Below are 18,573 nucleotides of genomic sequence, written 5' to 3'. Positions count from 1 at the left end.
TGGAACATATGTAGCAGTGGGTTGCCTTGTCTGGCCTTAGTAGGAGAGGATGAGCCTAATCCTGTGGAGACTTGATGTTCCAGGTTGTGGGGGATATTTGAGGGGGAACCCTCTCAGAGGCAAAGGTAACAGGGAATGGGGAAACAACTCTGCAACATTTGATGTAAATAAATAAAATAATTAACTTAAAAGGGAGGAGATGAGGTCTGAGAATGATTCAGTGAGGAAGAAAATAGTAAACTGTGTGACCCCACTCAGATGATCCTCACTGACAGGTGTGCACACTGAAGGTGTACAGAGGTCAGGAAGGAAGAGCTTGGTACTCATCATGTTGGTTCCTATGCTAATAACTTAGAGTTGGGCAATTATGAAGAAGCGGGTGAGATGACCCATCGAGCCTCTGTGTTTGCTCACTATCTCACAGAACAACTATGCTGTCAAGCAGGCCAGCACCCACAGTAACCATGGTCTCACAAGCAGCAGCCCATCTTTAACAGTTCTTCCTCCTAGCAGCAATATCCTAAGAGTCCTCCTGTTATGTCACACCCCTGGCACTCCAATAAACAGTGCTCAGGGTAAAGCCATCCACAAAATGGACAATGGCTCCATAATGGTTTACTTAGCTTCTGTTTGACTTAGTTCTGAATCCAGTCCTTCTCAACATGACTTTGTCTCACCCACTCAAATTCTGTACTGACAATTCAGTTTGTCTAATGTGCAATTTCAGCTAATTATCTTGTCAAGACAGATCCTGAAATACCTTTACTGATACACGATAAAGACCCAAGCACCACTCTCCAGAAAATTACAATGTGCTAAGATCTTCATAGATGCCAGTAATCAATAGCCTATTTTAATAGCTTTCATTGAAACAAACTTATCCTCTTTGGAACAAGAAATTAAATCTTTGCTTAGAAAACAATTCTAAAGAACCTCACTCAGGGAAGCCAACAAAATGCTGCGAAACCTTCGGAGACTTTTCTCATCTAACTAATAATTACCTCGGAAATGGTTTCAGTGCTTCTTTCTTGGACTGGGGTGTAGCTCATATTCCATGTGCTGCCTATTTAACTTTCGAGGGCTAACTACTGGAAGACATTGGTTGTACTTACTGTTCAAGGAATAAATTATTATAACTAATCCTATGATTAAGGTGTTCTATCATGCCTTCAAGTTGTCAATAACCTGAAAATGATTCAAAACACCATGTGTTAAAGGAACTTTTATTTGTACAAGAAAACAAATTTATCTAAATACATTTTTCTTTATTCAGTCTGAGACTGCGTGATAATACAATTCCATTAGTTGACTAAAAAGAGTACAAACAGGAGAAGAGAAAGGAGGAAAGAAAATGATGGACACAAAGAAGGCTCTTGGAGAAGCTAGAAGGAACGCACAGAGGGGAAAGGAAGGGGGTCGGGGGGACATGACTTACAGGCAACCCAGCAGTACTCTGGTTCTGACATCGACTCTCTGCAGATGCTCTGGTTCCTATTTCCTGACAGAAGCCACTAGGCTAACTGGCAAGTGGGAGGAGCTGTTCCCTAGTTAGATCTTCCAGAGGTAAATTAAAGTATCCTTCAGAGAACTGTGTTGGGCACAGTTGAGACACAGTGACTATGCATTTTACACAGAGACTATTCCCCAAAGCATGAAGAGTTGCGAATCCCAATAAGTACTCAGTGGCTTCAGCACTGGCAACTAGGAAATGACACATGCACCCTCTGAATGACAGGCACACCGGGGAAGGGGGTTAAGCTAAGTTATCTAGCACAAGAATGCCTCAGGGAAGACACTGCTAAGTTGACTAATTTTTCTAGATTACCAAGACGGTGAAAGAGTTGAGTGTCTATTTTAGTAGCAAGGTACTCAGTGAGTTCCTTCACTAGGCATTTTATTATGTAAATACAGTGTCAATCTTGAAGCCCATGGGTAAATTTTATCTTCTTCCCAAGGACAACCCTGTCTCTTAAGTTTTTGACCAGGAAAGGTCAATTTTGACAGGTTTATTCAACTACATACTATTTGCATGTTCAACAACATTACAGAAATATCATAGCATAGATACAGTAACAGGCATCATCTATTAGATAGTCACCACATACTGTACCATCATTACCCTCATGGCAATAGCTGATAACCATACTGACTTGAAGAGTAATTGGTCAGATATACTGCAGTGGTCATCAGATGAATTAGGAGAATGTGGAATAAAAACCAACAGTTAACAGGCATGTTTAAAAATACTCTCTAGAAGACAGATACTCTGTATAAATCTCTAATTTCATGGCATTTAAAAACTACATAGGTAACTTTCCAGGGAAGAAATTGGAGGAATGGCCCTGATAGTAAATAGGCTGTTTGGGCCTCACAGTTCTCTCTTAAGACTCACAATCCTGCAGGTTGTAGGGATACCACAGCAGAACTAAGTGGCTGAGAAAACCAATGTCTACCCAGGGGTGGTGGTGAGTCTATGTACTTGTAATAGGCAAAAATCAATTTTTCTTTTTTAGTTTTCTTTAAAACTAGTGAAAGGAAGAAAAAAAAGAAAGAAGGGAGATGTAAGGAGGAAGGAGACTGAAGTGTGGGTGCTTAGAGGGTCAGCCCACAGAAATGTGTTAGGGAGTGGTCAGGCATCACGCAGAGCAGGTTAGCTTCTTACCATTTAATCACCTGTTACGTAGGATGATGTCATTATGCAGGTGAAGGCAGGTACAAGATAAAATGAGGCCTGTCATCGTATGAGGAGGAAGGATGGACGGGAGAAAAGTTTTAGAGAGGAGGAGGAGACTGGAACCAGAGAGGGGGTTAGCAGCCAAGAGAACATGCAGGCGGATGTTAAGATTCCTCTCTCCACATTTACAGGTTGTTATGAATATTCTTAAGGGATGGATGTGTACGGGGCCTTTGTATGTCTAGGTGGGCAATTATATCTTATCAGTTGGATCAGAAGTTATTGTGTTGTGTGTTCTTTCATGTGGTGATTTAATTGAATTCAAGAGAGTATGTGATAGCTGGAGACACTGGGCTGCCACGGAATTGGGATGTGTATGTCTGGCATGGTGGCAACCTGTCTTGGGAACAAGACGGGTAGAGAGATTGTTGTCAGGTTCAGAGAGTAGCCATTGGCAGTATGATATGGGATAGAGCAAAGTGGGTGAGAGACTTTACTGACTGAGATGAAGACATCCAACAGATGTCATGGGGCACTGCAGTGCTGGACCTAGTGAGGGATGAAAGACAATATTTTTTATTTAATTTTACAGCAACAGTGTTATACTATTCTTTGCTTAGAGTTGTCAAGAACAAGCTCCAGAGAAGAGGATCAGCTGGTTCAAAGCCACACAGATAGCACTGCACACACAGAGCTGGTCCAGCGATCCAGACTTGAGGGAAAGCACCTGCCACCTAAAGACGCCTATCAAGGTGGTGCTGCAGGCTAAAATAGGGCAGAGGAGCGAAAAGGCCCACGGGAGAAATGAACTCCATGGGTGAACAAGGGATACTACCTAAGGAACACTAAGACAATAAATACCCTGAAGCAAAGAACAGCTTATTCCAGTGGTTATTCCAGTGGTTAACATCCCAATGTCACTGGCTTTACTGATAAAATGTTGGGCAATTTTGACAGTATTTACAAGGCTGATTTCCAATAACCAGTTAGTATGTTTGATTAAGTAGTCAGGCAAAGTGCTGCCTTCTAAGCAAGAAACAAAGTCCCAAACAGCACTTAGTAAATCAATATTAAGTGCCTTAACACTCACAAATAACGAGGCCAGGAGGTAACGATTTCCTGCTTTGTAATTGCTGTGCATCTGCATAATCACACTGCTCTCAGGTATAATAATACACCAGGAGCAGCCGTGCATGCTCCTCAGTTGCCTAATAATTTGTAATATATTCAGAGACCAAAGACTCTTCCTGTTTACCCAGACAACATCCCTTATGTGTCATTAAATGAAATAGAAGACACATACTAGAAATGCTATGGTATATTTTTAAACACCAGACAAATCAGAGAAAGTATTTACTTGAACATATTGCTGTGCCTGAGAATTTGTGAATTCAGGACAATATTTATTCTCCATAACACCATCATCATGGAACACTCTGATCAAAGTGTAAATGAAGACGTTTCATTTCTCTTAATCATTGCAAGAAAAATTAAACGTACTAGGTCCTAAAGACCTTTTGGCCCCTTAAACAAGATTTGACCCCTCAGCTCTCCCTTCCCTTCCTGGAACACTGTAGACATGGCTTGCTAACAACAAGAACATGTTTTCATGCCTCATTCCTCCTCCTCTTGTACCTTTCGCTAGATACTTACTCTTTACAAGACACATGGAAGACCCTCATTGTCTGTCTGTCTTAGTTAAAGTTCCTATTGCTGTCATGAAACACTATGACCAAACACTTTCCTGGGGAGGAAAGGGATTATTTCACTCACAGATCCACATAACAGTTCATTATCAAATGCAATGAGGGAAGAAACTCAAGCAGGGCTGGCACTGGATTCAGGAGCTGATGCAGAAGCCATGGAGGAGGCCTCTAGCCTGCCTCTTGTGGTTTGCTCTGCCTGTCCTCAAGCCTAGCCTTCAGCTACAAGTCACTTCTCCATCCTGCTAGGTCTTCCTAGAGTTCCATGATTCACTCTGGGTGCTGCTCTGCAACAGGTTGGCCCATAGACCTTCCCCTTACTGCTCCTGTGTCTACATCACCCTTACTAACCAATATGCTAAGTATAGCTATTTTGTTTTCAAGTGTTTCTAAAACGTATTCTTGCCTCTTCTATACTTTCAAAATCTGACTCCAAGCTGGCATCACCTGTCTTCCATGCTATTCCTGTAACAGCTCCTTACAGAGCTCTCTTCCATACAAACCAAAGAGTTCTTATAAACTCAAAATTTAGTCATTCTCCATTTTCACCTTTTATTTCACTCAAATGCTTAACTAGCCTCTGGTTCCTAGAGAGATGTCAATGGTCCTCTCTAGAGCCTGGAAAATGCTGCATTTACCATCTATAATAGCATCATCACAGTACAATTTGATAAATGCTTAAAATATAGATGTTAACATTTCAGTGATTAATAAGCATGTAAGATGCCATATCATAAGCACAGCATGGTCTACTTCCTACGTCTTAACCACATGCAATCCCCCACTTCTGGCCTCATTCACACAGCTTCTTTGCCAGGCCCTCAGTCTCATCAAGTCCTAGTCATAGGACCTCTATGCTCACTAAATCATCTGCCACAAAAATGGCTTCCTACCCTTTCCAGTACAGTTGAACTTAACTCAATATTGAGATCTCAGCTTGTAAAAGTTCATGTTGAATTGCCCTAATAAATACTCAGAGAAGAAGGCACCATAATATAAAGTTTACTCAGATCACAGACCTGGAAGCTAAAAATAGTCTTCCTGGTTGAGTCTCTAAGTCTGCATAAATACTGCTAGGTGAAGGGAAAGCAGTACTTACTGTCTACACTGTCTTGTCTCCTCTAATACAGTCTCCACTCCAAATGGAGAAGCTCTATTCTGACTACTTTATCTAATCCCTAGACTCCCTAGTTGTGATCTAAATATCATAACAGGGTTACACTACTACCCCTTTATTGTCTTCCAGTGCAATTAAACTCAGAAAGTAAATACTTGGGAGCTACTCAAACCATACCCAAAGCACAGCACACCTCAAAAGGTACACTGTTGGGAAAGCCTCCACTAACCGTTCTACCTTCCTCAAAGGGTACACTGTTGGGAAAGCCTCCACTAAGCATTCTACCTTCCTTACTGGACTTTCTTACATACAGGATTAAAGGTTTATTTTGATACTACCCTAAGCCATTATTCAATTGTCATTTAATGCCTAGTGCAGACCCTAAGTCTGAAGGTACCAAGATACCCACCCATATTCCCCACTACTGAAACACCACTGCCAACAGATTCTCAATAAACATATGAATGCATTGTAAAGTGTCTAACTCAGAAATCTGATGAAAAATAAAACTTATGGGCTTATTAGAGAAGGAAAGCCTGTGCCAAGACATCCTGGGCTACAGCTAAGAGGTACATTGGCATTGCACGGTATTAAGACTGTTCTAAACAAGAGCCTGAAGAGACAGACACGGACATTAACATGCATGCCAACTATACTTACCCACTATCACTGAACAGGAACTCCAAATGGGTCATGAAGACTTCCCACTGCGAGATACTGTACCGCTGTGCCAGGGAAAGAGCAATGCTGTAGACATTTTCCTCAAGGGTTCTTCAGGTGTGGTCACCAAGAACAGAGAAAGAAAAGAAAAACAAATGACCTGAATCAGCAAAGAAAATTCTCTTCCAGACACACAGCTGTGTCGGGGATGGCAGCACAGTCCTCCTAGGTGAGCTCTCGAGAAGCCACTGGAAGGACTGCCCAGCTCCCATTCAGTGCTGCAAGGCAGGTTACAGGGACTTGTCTGCCAGTGGCTCCCTAGGCAAGGTAATTCTGACCCTACCAGCCACCTGGAGATGTGAAGAAACATTCTAATTGTCACAAATAGGGTGGGATTTGTGGTCAGAAGCCAGGTATGATTCTTAATATCCTACAGAGGATAGGTTGGCCTTCTCCAAGAGAGAATTACCCAGTCAAATAGCAATATTGCTGAGGAAAGAAAATATTAAGAATTCTGATATAGATTCTAGAGCCCCCAGATGATATTTGAAAAGCATGGAAGGAAACTATAAAATAAAAATGTTGTTTTCTGAATTATCAGGTGTTGTGTTGCTTCAGTCATAAAAATAAGAAAAGGTGTTTCTGGTACACGCAGTCTAATAGGAAATGGGACATAAAATAGTAATTAAATACAGCAGGGGAAGGTTTTCTTTAATTCCAAAATACTGTAAGAATTGGGATTAAGAGTAATCAATTTGAACTGACAGATGAACAAATGAAAATTAACTAAGCACAAATGTCAGCAGGCCAGTCTAACCGACTTCTGATAAATGGAGCAAACTGATCATCAGGAAAAGTACACGATCCTCAAAACCTATAGCATTCTTTGTAGCCAACAAAGATCTAGAGGGAAGTTTAAGACAGGAAAGCACATCACAGGGTGTGTATGTGGGAGTGGGGGTGAGGGTGGGTGTGGGGATGGGGGGGGGTCCATAAACAATACCAGGAAAAGAGTCCAGAAAGTAATATTGTGGTTACTGCAGGAATCCTACTTTCTCTCCAAAGGCAAAAAAGTAAGAAACGGAATTAGCCTTAGCTAGAAGGGCCTTGGTGCGACCACAGCAGCAATGGACTCTGTTGTTGTGAGGATGGCCAGCTAAATATCTAGCTAAATGAGCCTCAGTGCTTCTGTGTTTCTTTACCCAGGGGTTTGCAAAAGCTTCCTGAACAGGTCCCTCCTAAGTCCTTTGGCTTTGCTGCTGTATGGTGTCTGTGCCCATCTTCTTTTGCATTCTTCTGGGATTCTTATTTGTTTTTCTATAAATCTTTAAAAGAAGGACGCTATTCCAGGAAGTGAAGAAGTGCAGAAGGAAATAACATGCTGCAAAAGTGTGTTAACCCATGCAGTGTGCTACTGTCAGTGGGTATGATTCTCATTAAGTGTGTTAACCCATGCAGTGTGCTACTGTCAGTGGGTATGATTCTCATTAATTGTGTTAACCCATGCAGTGTGCTACTGTCAGTGGGTATGATTCTAATGAAGTGTGTTAACCCATGCAGTGTGCTACTGTCAGTGGGTATGATTCTAATGAAGTGTATTAACCCATGCAGTGTGCTACTGTCAGTGAGTATGATTCTCATTAAGTGTGTTAACCCATGCAGTGTGCTGCTGTCAGTGGGTATGATTCTAATGAAGTGTGTTAACCCGTGCAGTGTGCTACTGTCAGTGGGTATGTGGTGTTATGAGTGTGCTCTGTCAGTGGGTATGATTCTAATGAAGTGTGTTAACCCATGCAGTGTGCTACTGTCAGTGGGTATGATTCTCATTAAGTGTGTTAACCCATGCAGTGTGCTGCTGTCAGTGGGTATGATTCTGATGAAGTGTGTTAACCCATGCAGTGTGTTGCTATAAGTAGGTATGATTCTCATTAAGTGTGCTGCTGTCAGTGGGTATGATTCTCATTAAGTGTGTTAACCCATGCAGTGTGCTGCTGTCAGTGGGTATGATTCTAATGAAGTGTGTTAACCCATGCAGTGTGCTACTGTCAGTGGGTATGATTCTAATGAAGTGTGTTAACCCATGCAGTGTGCTGCTGTCAGTGGGTATGATTCTCATTAAGTGTGTTAACCCATGCAGTGTGCTGCTGTCAGTGGGTATGATTCTCATTAAGTGTGTTAACCCATGCAGTGTGCTACTGTCAGTGGGTATGATTCTAATGAAGTGTGTTAACCCATGCAGTGTGCTGCTGTCAGTGGGTATGATTCTAATGAAGTGTGTTAACCCATGCAGTGTGTTGCTGTAAGTGGGTATGATTCTAATGAAGTGTGTTAACCCATGCAGTGTGCTGCTGTCAGTGGGTATGATTCTCATTAAGTGTGTTAACCCATGCAGTGTGCTACTGTCAGTGGGTATGATTCTCATTAAGTGTGTTAACCCATGCAGTGTGCTGCTGTCAGTGGGTATGATTCTAATGAAGTGTGTTAACCCATGCAGTGTGCTACTGTAAGTGGGTATGATTCTCATTCAGTGTGCTGCTGTCAGTGGGTATGATTCTAATGAAGTGTGTTAACCCATGCAGTGTGCTACTGTCAGTGGGTATAATTCTCATTAAGTGTGTTAACCCATGCAGTGTGCTGCTGTCAGGGGGTATGATTCCATTAAGTGTGTTAACCCATGCAGTGTGCTGCTGTCAGTGGGTATGATTCTAATGAAGTGTGTTAACCCATGCAGTGTGCTACTGTCAGTGGGTATGATTCTAATGAAGTGTGTTAACCCATGCAGTGTGCTGCTGTCAGTGGGTATGATTCTCATTAAGTGTGTTAACCCATGCAGTGTGCTGCTGTCAGTGGGTATGATTCTCATTAAGTGTGTTAACCCATGCAGTGTGCTACTGTCAGTGGGTATGATTCTAATGAAGTGTGTTAACCCATGCAGTGTGCTGCTGTCAGTGGGTATGATTCTAATGAAGTGTGTTAACTCATGCAGTGTGCTGCTGTCAGTGGGTATGATTCTAATGAAGTGTGTTAACCCATGCAGTGTGCTGCTGTCAGTGGGTATGATTCTCATTAAGTGTGTTAACCCATGCAGTGTGCTACTGTCAGTGGGTATGATTCTCATTAAGTGTGTTAACCCATGCAGTGTGCTGCTGTCAGTGGGTATGATTCTAATGAAGTGTGTTAACCCATGCAGTGTGCTGCTGTAAGTGGGTATGATTCTCATTAAGTGTGCTGCTGTCAGTGGGTATGATTCTAATGAAGTGTGTTAACCCATGCAGTGTGCTACTGTCAGTGGGTATAATTCTCATTAAGTGTGTTAACCCATGCAGTGTGCTGCTGTCAGGGGGTATGATTCCATTAAAGGTGTTAACCCATGCCATTTTGCTGCTGTCAGTGGGTATGATTCTAATGAAGTGTGTTAACCCGTGCAGTGTGCTACTGTCAGTGGGTATGATTCTCATTAAGTGTGTTAACCCATGCAGTGTGCTACTGTCAGTGGGTATGATTCTAATGAAGTGTGTTAACCCATGCAGTGTGCTGCTGTCAGTGGGTATGATTCTCATTAAGTGTGTTAACCCATGCAGTGTGCTGCTGTCAGTGGGTATGATTCTCATTAAGTGTGCTGCTGTCAGTGGGTATGATTCTCATTAAGTGTGCTGCTGTCAGTGGGTATGATTCTCATTAAGTGTGCTGCTGTCAGTGGGTATGATTCTCATTAAGTGTGTTAACCCATGCAGTGTGCTGCTGTCAGTGGGTATGATTCTAATGAAGTGTGTTAACCCATGCAGTGTGCTGCTGTCAGTGGGTATGATTCTAATGAAGTGCAGACCCGATGGGATAAAACGAGACCACTAGGGAACATCACCAAGGAGCCCTCTCAGTTATGAGAACTTAACAGAGAAACATGTTAGATTTGGATTGTCGTGTGTGTGTGTGTGTGTGTGTGTGTGTGTGTGTGTGTGTGTGTGTGTACACATTTGTGTGAGGAGATGAGAGTGTTGTCATACATGATATATGTGGACATCTGAGGACAATCTCAGAGGTCGGTCCCCAGGTGCCTTCCATCTTTTGAGTCAAGGTCTCTCACTGGCCTGCATCTTTGCCACAGAGCTAAGGGTAGCTGTCCATAAGCTTCCAGGGATATGTTTGTCTCTATTTACCATTTCCCCATTGCTGGGATTGTAAGAAACTGTCACCAATCTGTCTGGCCTCTTCCACATGTTCTAGGGCATCCGATGCAGGTCCTCTTGCATAAAAGGCAAGCACCTGCCAACTAAGCTATCACTCCAGTCGTGCGTTAGCATCTTTATCGCTTCGTGAAGATGAGTAGAAGAATTATTTTATACCCTTTTTAAAACTACACTGCCTGGCTCTGAGAATGTTTTCACAAAGACATGCAGACAATACAAGACATATATAAAAGACTTATGAAATTCAGAGTATAAGAAGAAGAGTCAGCCTGTGCATAAGTGGAAATAAGAGTGCCAAGAACCAGGAGACACTGTTTTTCAGTATTGCCTGAGATGTTGGAATATTCACCAAATGAGAAGTGGCAAAGCTCAAACCCCCACTGAAACTGTGAGGTATTTCAAACAAGCCATCTAAAGACTGCAGTGTATTTTTCTAAACAACCGAATATAGAAGACACTATTATATATTTATCAAAAACATATATTTGTCCTTGAGGACATACTTCACATAGCATATGCCAGCTGCATACTTAGACAAAACTCCATCAAAATGTAACTAATAAAATAAGGCACTCCATCCCTCATAGCACTGTTATTCTACATAACAACCCTCTCATAAGAAACCATCAACATGGCGGTGAGGATTACAAATGGCAAAGGAAAAGTACACTGTAACTAGAGTAAGAAACCCAGACTCAAGTCCTTCCTGGTTGTGAGGCCTGGGACAACTCCTTAAAACCTAGTTTCTCCTTGAAGCAATCCCACTAAAATCAGGGAATAAACAAGGCTGCCCACTCTCTCCCTACTTATTCAATATAGTTCTTGAAGTTCTAGCCAGAGCAATCAGACAACAAAAGGAAATCAAGGGGATACAGACTGGTAAAGAAGAAGTCAAAATATCACTATTTGCAGATGATATGATAGTATATTTAAGTGATCCCAAAAGTTCCACCAGAGAACTACTAAAGCTGATAAACAACTTCAGCAAAGTGGCTGGGTATAAAATTATCTCAAATAAATCAGTAGCCTTCCTCTACACAAAAGAGAAACAAGCTGAAAAAGAAATTAGGGAAATGACACCCTTCATAATAGACCCAAACAATATAAAGTACCTCGGTGTGACTTTAACCAAGCAAGTAAAAGATCTGTACAATAAGAACTTCAAGACTCTGTAGAAAGAAATTGAAGAAGACCTCAGAAGATGGAAAGTTCTCCCATGCTCAGGGATTGGCAGGATTAATATAGTAAAAATGGCCATTTTATCAAAAGCGATCTACAGATTCAATGCAATCCCCATCAAAATACCAATCCAATTCTTCAAAGAGTTAGACAGAACAATTTGCAAATTCATCTGGAATAACAAAAAACCCAGGATAGCTAAAACTATCCTAAACAATAAAAGGACTTCAGGGGGAATCACTATCCCTGAACTCGAGCAATATTACAGAGCAATAGTGATAAAAACTGCATGGTATTGGTACAGAGACAGATAGATAGACCAATGGAACAGAATTGAAGACCCAGAAATGAACCCACACGCCTATGGGCACTTGATTTTTGACAAAGGGGCCAAAACCATTCAATGGAAAAAAGATAGCATTTTCAGCAAATGGTGCTGGTTCAACTGGAGGTCAACATGTAGAAGAATGCAGATCGATCCATGCTTATCACCCTGTACAAAGTTTAAGTCCAAGTGGATCAAGGACCTCCACATCAAACCAGATACATTCAATCTAATAGAAGAAAAACTAGGGCAGCATCTCGAACACATGGGCACTGGAAAAAATTTCCTGAACAAAACACCAATGGCTTATGCTCTAAGATCAAGAATCGACAAATGGGATCTCATAAAACTGCAAAGCTTCTGTAAGGCAAAGGACACTGTGGTTAGGACAAAACAGCAACCAGCAGATTGGGAAAAGATCTTTACCAATCCTACAACAGATAGAGGTCTTATATCCAAAATATACAAAGAACTCAAGAAGTTAGACCGCAGGGAGACAAATAACCCTATTAAAAAATGGGGTTCAGAGCTAAACAAAGAATTCACAACTGAGGAATGCCAAATGGCCGAGAAACACCTAAAGAAATGTTCAACATCGTTAGTCATAAGGGAAATGCAAATCAAAACAACCCTGAGATTTCACCTCACACCAGTGAGAATGGCTAAGATCAAAAGCTCAGGTGACAGCAGATGCTGGCGAGGATGCAGAGAAAGAGGAACACTCCTCCATTGTTGGTGGGATTGCAGACTGGTACAACCATTCTGGAAATCAGTCTGGAGGTTCTTCAGAAAATTGGGACATTGAACTACCTGAGGATCCAGCTATACCTCTCTTGGGCATATACCCACAAGATGCCCCAACATATAAAAAAGACACGTGCTCCACTATGTTCATAGCAGCCTTGTTTATAATAGCCAGAAGCTGGAAAGAACCCAGATGCCCTTCAACAGAGGAATGGATACAGAAAATGTGGTACATCCACACAATGGAATATTACTCAGCTATCAAAAACAATGACTTTATGAAATTCATAGACAAATGGTTGGAACTGGAAAATATCATCCTGAGTGAGGTAACCCAATCACAGAAAAACACACATGGTATGCACTCATTGATAAGTGGCTATTAGCCCAAATGCTTGAATTACCCTAGATGCATAGAACAAATGAAACTCAAGACGGATGATCAAAATGTGAATGCTTCACTCCTTCTTTAAAAGGGGAACAAGAATACCCTTGGCAGGGAAGAGAGAGGCAAAGATTAAAACAGAGACTGAAGGGACACCCATTCAGAGCCTGCCCCACATGTGGCCCATACATATACAGCCACCCAATTAGACAAGATGGATGAAGCAAAGAAGTGCAGGCTGACAGGAGCCGGATGTAGATCGCTCCTGAGAGACACAGCCAGAATACAGCAAATACAGAGGCGAATGCCAGCAGCAAACCACTGAACTGAGAATAGGACCCCCGTTGAAGGAATCAGAGAAAGAACTGGAAGAGCTTGAAGGGGCTTGTGACCCCTTATGAACAACAATGCCAACCAACCAGAGCTTCCAGACTAAGCCACTACCTAAAGACTATACATGGACTGACCCTGGACTCTGACCTCATAGGTAGCAATGAATATCCTAGTAAGAGCACCAGTGGAAGGGGAAGCCCTTGGTCCTGCTAAGACTGAACCCCAGTGAACATGATTGTTGGGGGAGGGTGGCAATGGGGGAGGATGGGGAGGGAACACCCATAAAGAAGGGAGGGGGGATTAGGGGATGTTGGCCGGAACCGTGGTAAAGGGAATAACATTGAAATATAAATAAGAAATACTCAAGTTAATAAAAAAAAAAAAAAAAAAACTAGTTTCTCAGATTCTTCTTCCAGAAGCAAGGAAGTTGTCTTAGGCCACCATAAAATCAGGTTTTAAAATGACTCAGAAGCTGAGATTTTGGAAGAAATGATGAGAAGAGAAAGCCACTTGTTAATTGAGACTGGCACAGGCTTGCCACACTATCTTTTCTTCAACTCCCCCATGCCCTGCCTTACCTCAGAGGGAATCCAGACACCTCTAAGAGAAAAGAGACACAGTCTAATATAGTTATCAGAGAATGGCAATGTTTCTTTGCCATTTTCATAAGGATTTAAGGATAATTTGAATAACGGCATACCACTACCACAATCCAAATCATTTTTGGTATTTCAAAGTAATTTCTCAGGAGACATGAGTAGCTACCCAGTCAATGTACACAGAATTCAGCCACGGTTTCAATACTACAATTCTAAACTTCATGGCACATGAGTGCTTCACTGAGAATAGAAGCAGTGTACAAGAAGGCACACCATGTTGTGACAAAGATGAGATGTTCTTCAAATGCGACAAGAGGCAGATTAAGGTGGAACTTGTAGCCTGTACCACCCATGCAACTTGGGCCACCGACTGTCTCTAAGTAGCGTTTTTTTCATTTACTAAATGCAGACAAGAATACTTTAAATCATAGAGCTGTGGTGATGAAAGGCTTCAGATGAAGCCTGCAGAGCCCCACACACAGCACTTTGGGGGTGCTCCATGATACATACTCAGTGGTGGAGTGAAAGTGTTAGAGACAATTTCCATTGAGGAACTGAATGGTAACAGCACACCTCCCACCCTCTGCACAGTAAATACTACTCACTTCATCTACACTACTAAAACACAGCACAGCTCCAGTGAAACCCAAGGGAACTCCTTCTTTCCACTCCTAGAGATCCACTCTTGCAAAAGGGGTTAGTTGTATCACCTTCTTACACAGGGCATGCTGTTCACTCAGAAAGGCAAATGGCACTTTTTCCCTTCTCTGTGAGGTGCCTGGGTAGGAAATGGCTTGTTTCGTTAGAATCCAGGATGTAGGCACCTGTACCTTCAACACTGTACCTTCTAGAGTGAGGGCACTGAAGCTATAAACACACTGAAGAAATATCGACTCTATATACTTTGATTACCAGAGACATGAGAAGCCAACAGCAACAACACCACCTCATCACACCCAGTGCTCCCTACCTCTATTAACAGATTCTTATGTCTGTGTCCACAGATTTCTGTACCATCTACTCCTCATAGCGCTGGGAGAGCTCGAGGACACTCCCGTGCTGGTAACTGTTCCCACTAATCTATGAATCCAATTCATCCTTTTGCATTTTGAATCCACCCTTGGGAGATAATGTGACTCTTACTCTGCAAGGCCCAGGATGGTTTCTCTTTTGTACTGGTCATCAGCGGTAAACCTCTGCACGTCCACACCCTTCCCCAGGCCCTGGAGGAGCTGAGCCTGGGTGAAGTCCAGAAGGCGTTCATTGTAGTAGTGCAGCTGCCTGGTCAGTGACAAGAGGTCCTCGGGCCAGGCTTCGTGCCCATGCTGAACCACATGCCTGGTCACCATCTTGATTAATTCCTTGGGATCAACCTGTGAACGTCATAGAAAATGTATTTTATGTACAGTATGCATATATAAACATATATACAAGTTTTCTCTTAAGAAGAGAAAAACATAGTTCCTAGAAATCTGAATGCCACTTTCCACTGCTTGGTGCATTTAATCATAGCCACCTAAAAGCCAAGTCAAAGGGAGCACATTGCACACCTCAAAGAAAGGACACAGAGCCGAACCTACAAACAGTCTTTCTGAGCTCCTACTTTAATTTGTTTTCCATTGTAAAAGCTTATAAACAACTTAAAATTAATACTTTTACATTTTGAAATATCATATACCTATATCACATTTTGTCCTAATCTGCTGGTCATTTTTAATAATTCCCTCTGGGAAGACATACTGATCTTCATTCTTGTGGCCCACCACAAGGAAGTCTGAGTAAGAAAGGTATAGTCTAGTAACTTTACTATTCAAGGCTAGACAGCAGAGGAAAAGAATGTTTTCTTTTGGGATAGGTTAGGAAAACAAGAATAAAAACTGACTTTAGCTTGCAAAGTCAAAGACACTAATAGGCTTCTAAGAAAGCATTCAAAGGTCAACTTTTTTTTATAACTCTGCTTTATTTGGGGCTTAAAGGGACATAGGTCCAATGGTTCTTGGCAGCTTCTTGAAAGGCAATAAAATTATTCAAATATAAGAAAACAGGGAATCCAACAGATGACAGAGCATGGAAATGAGTGGTTAAGTGGTCATATTTATATTATAAATAGATATAAGTTGGTCTGAAACTCAATAAGGCAAGACAGAGGCTTAGCCATGATTTTGGGATTACAAGTCATAAAGAATAATGGCATGAACTCAGCCCGTCCTGATTTCTCAGAGGCATACTACCTATTTTAAAGTAAGTAAGTTAGAGAGGAAAAACCCACACTCTATATTAGGTTCTCAGAACTCCATTCCTAATGATGATAGGCTGTCAGCATTTTTAACATGAAAACCCATTATTCTGAGCTACATAGGAAATTTGTCAATGTTGAGTCTATTCAAGCAAACCTGCCCTGCCAGTCAGTCTCTCTCTTCATCCTGTTATGAAACAATCCGGAGGCATAGATAAAAGCCAATTAGAGAAATGCTGGATTCCAACAGGTAGACTAAGTAAAAGTCAACCTAACAGATTTTTCTCTACACACATACATATTTGGTCATAATCTCAGAAAAACACAACACTAAATTCTACCACAGGAAGCCACAGGGCCATTTTAAATTCATTCAAGGTGCGTTTTTTAAAAAGATACAATGTTTCTGTGCTGTTACTTAAGTTTTATCACCACAGCCAAGTTAGTCTTAGTTTATCAATTGAAAGCATTCAATGCTAGTGATTATTTCCCTGAACATTCTTTGGTTAGTTACTTCATGGTCAAATAAATCTCTCCCTCACTTAAATGTTTAAGAAATAATCTGAAGCATCTCCAATGCTTAAACCCAGCAGCCATCACAATTAAAGCTCACCTAGGATGCAAAACCTTTGCTCCTATGTTCTTAAACCAAAAGGGGGGAAGGAGAATTTGTACACTTATATGCTAAGCAATGCACTACAAGAACGTGTCCGTCTACTCCAGAGATGAAATCTACTAAGACAGACAGCAGAGCAAGCAGAGGTAAGATGGCCAGGCACGATGAGCTTGGGGCGCTACAGGGAGACAACTTGTCAAAGAAGTCTTCTTGGAAGACTTAATATCCAACCTAACTATGCAGACACTAGCACTAGAAAGGCCCCAAGGAATATGAAGACAGACTCCAGCAAAGGTTAGATAAGTACATTCTAGGGACTAGAATTATAAAGACAGACAGAAAGCTTATATCAACTCGCTGAAATTGTGGGAATCAGCTACGGGGTGGTTAATATTGTCAACTTTATGGAGTCCTGAAACACCTCTGGGCAAGTCTATGAGAAAGTTTCTAACTTGAGTTGATTAAGGGATGAAGACCTACCCTAAATGTGAGCTGCACCAGCCCATGGACTGGAAGTCACATCCCAAATACATGACGAAAATGAGCTCGTTGCCAGCATTCCTGTCTCACTTCCTGACTGGCTGAAAGTAACTGAAAGTTACCAACATGCATTCCCAGTCATGGGATGGTACCTTCAAGCTCTAAGCCGACATAAACCTTCCCTTGCTCAAATTACACCTATCAGGTCTTTTGTCACAGCAACAAGAAAAATAACATTATATATATATATATATATATATATATATATATATATATATATATCCATATATCCTTTCTATCCTGCAGGAAGTTTCAACTACAGATATAATCTTCATGTTCACATAAGGCAAAAGAACTAATTAATCTTCTTTCGTCAATCAATACAATCGCATGTCACCCTGATGTAAGCAGACATGCAGAAGTTAGCAGCTGGATGACCCTGTGACTGCTGGTTCATTCAGAACTTCACTATCCTGCCTGTAAACTGGAAGCAAAGATAAAACAGCTTCCTGCCTGTGAGAGGCCTCAGAGAAATATGCAAACTGAGTATGGAATGAAGCAAGAGAGCTAGGAACAACAAAGATAAAACAAAGAAAAGGAAGAAACAAAACATACCAAGCAGACAAACAAATAAACAAGAGGAATGTAGACTTTGCTGAAAGATTTTCAAAACTCTTACTGCAATTGCTCCTGTAGTATATAATTTATGTTTCCCTTCTCTCATTATAGCATAGGTTCTGGAGGAAGGAGACCATGAACATTCATAAATCCATCTTTTTCAGAACACAATAGAATCCTCTACAAAAATAAGATGCATAGTAAACTCTTCTGAGCTTTAAGTCACTAGTCCCGGTTTATATTTTAGTTTTGCACTTGGTTTGGGCCAATTTGGAGTTCATGCCCTGTTTCTCCACAAGAAAAGACTGTTGATGAACAACCTCCTCAGTTTATTGGAAAGCACAAATGAGGTGTTTTTAATTTTTTATTAGTTCTGTCAGAATTTTGTATAACAAGTTTTGATCATATATAGTCTTTCTTCCACAAGTCTTTCTCAATCTAACCCTGTTCTATTTTGTGCATGCTTTCTATGTTAATTTGTGCCCAGTTTTACATGCTTTCTATGCTAATTTTGCTACCCAAATAGTCACAGATATGTGGTGTTCTTTTAGAGCTCTGTTAATGAATCAAGGGCTATGCACTTAGAGAAAATAGACAGTTGACAGTAAGTCCTTGGCTAGGGGTGAAGTTCACGGCCAGCTCTAATCTCTACGCTAGGAAGTGGTCTGGACTGGTCTCCTACAGGTCACAATCATCTGCTGCCTCTAGCTCTTACAC

The 18,573-nt window shown here is 41.4% G+C and overlaps 1 protein-coding gene across 1 annotated transcript in view; it reads right to left on the bottom strand.

The window, feature by feature from the left end:
• Window positions 1–18,573, bottom strand: part of Nbas (NBAS subunit of NRZ tethering complex) — a 367,894-nt gene that overhangs the window by 151,988 nt on the left and 197,333 nt on the right. The window contains 2 exon segments of the mRNA XM_032907488.1: window positions 6,155–6,265; window positions 15,050–15,279. Coding sequence (XP_032763379.1) covers window positions 6,155–6,265; window positions 15,050–15,279 — 341 coding nt within the window.

The sequence above is a fragment of the Rattus rattus genome, chromosome 7 (assembly GCF_011064425.1).
Source record: "Rattus rattus isolate New Zealand chromosome 7, Rrattus_CSIRO_v1, whole genome shotgun sequence".
Classification (NCBI taxonomy): domain Eukaryota; kingdom Metazoa; phylum Chordata; class Mammalia; order Rodentia; family Muridae; genus Rattus; species Rattus rattus.
This window is presented reverse-complemented; position numbering and strand designations above follow the sequence as displayed.